General features: G+C 54.6%; 1 protein-coding gene across 1 annotated transcript; it reads left to right on the top strand.

Annotated features, from left to right (window-relative positions):
* Positions 1 to 1575: 1575 nt before the first annotated feature.
* Positions 1576 to 5219, top strand: CSUI_009602 (uncharacterized protein). The gene is made up of 4 exons (XM_068069715.1): positions 1576 to 2737; positions 3056 to 3324; positions 4514 to 4814; positions 4953 to 5219. The coding sequence occupies exons 1-3, from the start codon at positions 2456 to 2458 to the stop codon at positions 4725 to 4727; spliced, it is 765 nt and encodes a 254-aa protein (XP_067918311.1). The 5' UTR covers positions 1576 to 2455; the 3' UTR covers positions 4728 to 4814; positions 4953 to 5219.
* Positions 5220 to 5222: the final 3 nt, after the last annotated feature.

Raw genomic sequence — 5222 nt, 5'->3', positions numbered from 1 at the left:
TAATCTCGCAAGTGACCGGTGCGAGGACAACCCCTTGTGGTGAATCTAGTTCTGGCCGCCGTCGTGTCTACAGCACACGTCCTGCCGAACAAAGTGTTGCTGCTGTCTGCACTCGGATACGTGCATACGCTCGGCTGGCTGTCGCCCTTTACCGCTTTTCGAGGCGGCAGTGAAAGCCGACGGCTCCTCATCTCTCCAGCTGACGTCTTCCACTGTCCCCCCACCCAAGCGTTCTGCTCAACTCGTGCTCATAGCTTGTTGTAGGCCTCATTGGATTGAGGCCCGCGGTCACCTGAAACTGAGAACTAAGTGGGGACGGAGTTACAAATCAAAGGGACGCCTGCTAGTCGCTGAAGGACACACAAGCCGTAACATTACCTCACACCTGGGGCAACAGCGCGTGAAGCAACGGCTGTTCTCCCAACTGCGTCTGGGCGCCTCTGTATTTGTTCACTTTTCCATTCCCGTTGCTTTTGCCGGCTCCTGCAACGGCCACGCCTACCTGGCACACCAAGTAAAGCAGCGTCCAAGAGGCAAGGCATTCACGCTGCTGCTGCTCCCTCCGAGGGACGAGCATCAGCAAGATGAAGTTCCAGGCGCCCCGCCCCCCTCCCCTCACTTCCTGCTTCCGGAAACAGCCTCACAACTCGACCCCCCGAACAGAGTCCATCGAGCCCTAGTGGACATGAGGCCTCGGGTCGAAGGATTGCTGCGGCGAAGCAAGTTTCCAGCGTGCGGCACTGCATCTGTCAAGTGCCTTTTCTAACGATCTTGCACATGCGAACAAGAACGCTGCGAGCCCGAGTACTAGGTGGCGATCTGACTATTCCTTGACTTAACTCTTCAGTTGGACTATAATACACTCGTTTCAAGGACTTCACTCAGTGCTGCTACTGTACAGACTCCAGTTCTGCCTCGGCCTTGTCTGCCCAGGGAAGCCGTCATCTCCGTTGCCTGACATTTAGTTCAAGGTCAGTCCGCTGTGGCCGGTCCTTTCACCAGTAAGGCGCTGAAGAGTTTTCCTGGTGAACGCGTGAAGATGAATGCCCACGCGAGAAACCGCCTCCCGCGGGCATGAGTGCGGTGCTGTTACCTGGGCACTACGGACAACACGTTTTCGGCCGCTTCTAAAAGTACTGTTCCGTCGGTCGGGTTCATTTTGGCTTACTCGGGCCAGCCCGACAAGACGCGAGCCACCACGAAGAAGAATAGAAGGAAGGCTTAGTGCACTAAAAAGACACAAGATTGAGTCTGTGTTTCAGCAATCAAGATGTTGGCTAGAAAAAAAAGAATGCAACTGTGTGTCGGGCACTCCCGCCAGATCTGGTGGCGAACAATGAAAGTGTCCCTCTGAGAAGGTTATTGTCCGCTCCATTCAGCATGATCTGTCATTGCCATCGTCTGTCCGGTCCCGTAACGCCCACTTGTTCGTTACTTTGTTCGCTGTTGGCGCATCCTTTGCGCCAGTGAGCCCGCGGCGTCCTTTGTCCGGTCCACTGCATGCACCCGTTGTGAGAGAAGACCATGACCCCCTGATGCGCGACTGACTTCGACGCCGCCCAGCAAAAATGCCATCGAAGCCTTCCAGGGGTTGCGTGCCCGCTGATTTCTCTACTCCGGCTCGGGGACTCACTCAAGGCGAGGCAGGCGTTGTTAGTAAAATGTCTTTGTTGGGTTGCTGGCGCAGGCGCGAGGTTTTCTCCCAACCTCGCCCCCATCCAGCTGCTGATTCTCCCTTCAAACCCGAGAATATGTTTGCATAGGTAGTGTGTGGCCTCTGGAGCAAACTGAAACTTGCCGTCTGAGACTTCACAGCTCACGGAATCCTGCAGGACTGTGCCAAGAAGGGGAGTGCCCTCTTCTCAGGGGATGGAAACTTTTCCGGCAGTAAACGTTGACTTCTTATGGCTCAAACCGTAGTGGTTGAGAAACCCACATCCGTCTCCGGTTCATCGTTCCAGTGGAAACCTCTTTAGAGGGAGCCAGCTCGTGTCTGTCCACGTTTTACTCTCAACAGTCTACCAGCGTGCCCTAGTCGCGCTGTCTTTTTTCGCCGTGCTTTGCACTTTGTTTGCTCCGCCATGGGCGCGGCACTTCCGAGTCGTGTGTCTTTCTTTCTTTCTCGGCGTGTTTCCTGGCGTGGGCGCTCGCCTGTGTCGTTTCCAGTCGGTCCTCCTTTCTGCCGAGTCTGAGTAGCTTACACTGGTGTTCTGCTCACCTCTTCGCCGCCGGGGGGCCTCTCGGCCTTAGTCGTCAGCCTCTTCGTTCACGTATCACGTGTAGGGGCGAACCCCGAACATACAGTCTCCTCCGGATTTGTCCCGGGACCCTCTGTCTTACATACTTTTTGTGTCCGCTTGGAGTTCACTTCCGCCTCCACTCCGTGGTGTCCACACACGTGAAACGTTGCGTGGTAGAGCCCCGGATTTTCCGTGTTCCGACCTGTATCGCCACCATGGCGGCTCAAGGAATCAAGATGTTTCTTGTGATCTGCTTGTTACCGACCGCCCTTGTGAGCCTTCTTTTACCCAGGCACATCCCTGGTCGTCCTCAAAGACGCGACTTGTCACCAGCCTCTTTCGCATTCTTGTTTCTTGCTGTCACAGCTGCGAAACAGCTTCCCTCTCCTCAGACGTCGGGGTCTCGTAGGGAGGGAAAAGACGAAGGGCTCCGAGTTGAGGAGTTCTTGCGAGCCGATGATCCGGCTCATATACAGAAGCTGACTCAAAGTTTTCAGGTGAGAAGCTTCAATTGGAGCTGCGTTTCGTTGTCAAGCGCCCATGCATCTCTCTCGAGCTGCCCGGGTCCGTCTTGATCCGCAAGTTTATGTCATGAGCAGTCACCGTCTTGAGTGTTTTGGTGTAACAGAGGGCGGCTTTCTGAGGCAGGCGGACTCCGGTAGCTTCTGAGCGGTCAGATTTTCTTCCGTAGTTGGCTTCTGTTTCCCCTTCGGAAACCCAGGCTCTTTGAAGCTCTAGCGCGACTGGCCGTGCTCGCGGTTGTTACGAGACAGAACTCCACTCGACCCTGTAAGACGTCTCTCTCTTACGTTCAGGCCTCAGTTTCAGTACCCGAGCTTTCGGCATTCGTCTCTCTTCGCTTTTTCTCCCCCTCGTTTCGTACTTCTGGCTCGTGTTCTTCCCGGAAGGAAGCTTCTCTATTGACAGCCTCGCTATGTCGAGCAGTTCAGGAGCGTCTGGTCAGCTCTCTAAAGGAGGCGAGTGGAGACATTGAAGCGTCTAGTCTACGAGTATATCTTTTACTCAGGGCAAGGACGCTGCTGGGATGCCATTTCAAGGTTCCCAGAGTACGCCTGGCAACCGTGTGAGCATCCCGTGTTTTTGCTCTTTTCTCTGGCCCAACGCCGAACCCCTGTGCTGCCGCCTGGCCAAAATTTCGTCGGTTTGAGGGCTTGAAAGAAAGCAGCTAGGCGGTCAAGTCCGGTGTTGCAGCTTGTTTCTCCCTCGCCAGGGACCGTCTCCATCTCGACACATATCGGAGAACCCGGCAATTCTTGTTCGGCCCTTGGAAATTGTTCGCAGTCTTCCTTCCAGTCCAGTGAACCATGATTGCATGTCGGAAGAGCTTGATCTATCAGTCCGGACGCGTCGTTCTCTCCCAGTAGCACCTCAGGGCAGTCCTGCATGGCTTATAGTGTACAGCTACCGTTCTTTTTTGCCGGTGACAGCAGTCCATTTGCTTGGTCGCTGACAGTCCTGCGCTTTGGTGCGCTTTCGTCCCCTTTCTGATAGAGAAATCACAGACGTGTGCTCTCAGAGGTATCGAATCCTTTCTCTGAGGAAAAGTGAGGGGATTTTCTTTCTCTTCGTGTCTAGGTATCTGGTTCTCGCCGTTGCAGGACCGCGTAATGGTGGAGGAGTACTTGGTGTGCACATTCGCGCACAAAGGCGATCTTTCCAGCTGTACACTTGGTGTAAAAGGACCTATCTGCGGATCCCCCGATAACCAAAGGGCGTTGCACGGAAACTGAAGAGAGCACGCGGTCCGCTCGCGCTCACAGGGCTGTGGTGTCTCAAGTCTCCCCCACTTCAATGTCCCATAGGCAGCACAGCTCGAAGACCGAGAGCGCTCTTCCCAGGCGCGAAGCGTATGGACCAAACGTATCCACCGCACGTCTACCAGACACGCTTTGAAACCAGTGTCTGCGTGACTCCAGACTTCCAGCAGGGGGCCTGCGATCATACTCTTTTGCACCGTTGTGTAGGAAAGGCTCGTACTGCGACACAAGATTGGAGGTCCTCCGTTGTCCCGAGTATTCGACTCTGTCGCACACGTGTACGCGCACATGTGCGTTATCGTGTGATGCTATATAGTGGGGCTCGAAAAGCACTAATACGAGGTCAGTGAGGCATTCGTTATTTCGAAGGAGTGTCGCAGACGTCGCCTCTACTCGCCCCACTCGCTTCGCGTGACGAGGACGCCAGTCCGACTTCACTCTCGGATCTGGCCAAAAAGTGTGGCTTCCCGTGTTTTTTCCGTTACTTTTTCTCAGGGCGTGGCCCTGTCCGCTGTGTCGGCCGGGCGTTCTCTTCGTCTTTCCTCGGCAACCGCAGATGAGGAACTGTTTGGCAGGGCATTTGCGATTCTCGGGTTCCAAGAAGCTAGTCCGGGCGGTAGAGCTGCAGATGAAAAAGCTTCCCGAAACAAGAGACTCACGAAACCAGTGCAAGCGGAGAGAGATGAGCAGAAGGAAGGTGATAAGCTAAACCATGGTGCTGTCGTTGCAGATATTCTCAAACTAGTGGAGCAGTGCACTGAAGCAAAGACAAAGTACAATTCTTTCCAAACCGAGAGTAAGGACGCCTGCCAGGTGTTTCTGGATTTTGGTGCAGTTATTTCATTTCTTATGAGCATTCAAGCGGATGTGTACACATAGTGCCGGGCTCATTTTCAAACAGCCGCCAGTATGTCCGGTTTGCTCATGTTCGCAGGGGAGCACGCACTGAGCGACGATCCGGTTTACCAGACGGGACGCGCAGCTGCCTCACTGCCACTAGCTCGCGGAGCGAAGCGCGCCTTGGTGGAGACGTGGGAGGGAAACAAAGCTGTGAAGAAGGAGCTGAACGAGAAAGGGTTTAGGCTCTGGCCAGTCGTGCGACACGGTTTGAACGTGCTCGAAGGCGCAGCCTCCGAATTTTGGTTTCGGGGAAAGAAAAGCAACGAGCGAGAAAGAAAATGGAGGGGCGGGAAGTGAAGATTCG

Source organism: Cystoisospora suis (assembly GCF_002600585.1).
Source record: "Cystoisospora suis strain Wien I chromosome Unknown contig_5805, whole genome shotgun sequence".
Classification (NCBI taxonomy): Eukaryota; Apicomplexa; class Conoidasida; order Eucoccidiorida; family Sarcocystidae; genus Cystoisospora; species Cystoisospora suis.
Note: the sequence above shows the minus strand (reverse complement) of the source record. Positions and strands in the feature narration are given on the sequence as shown.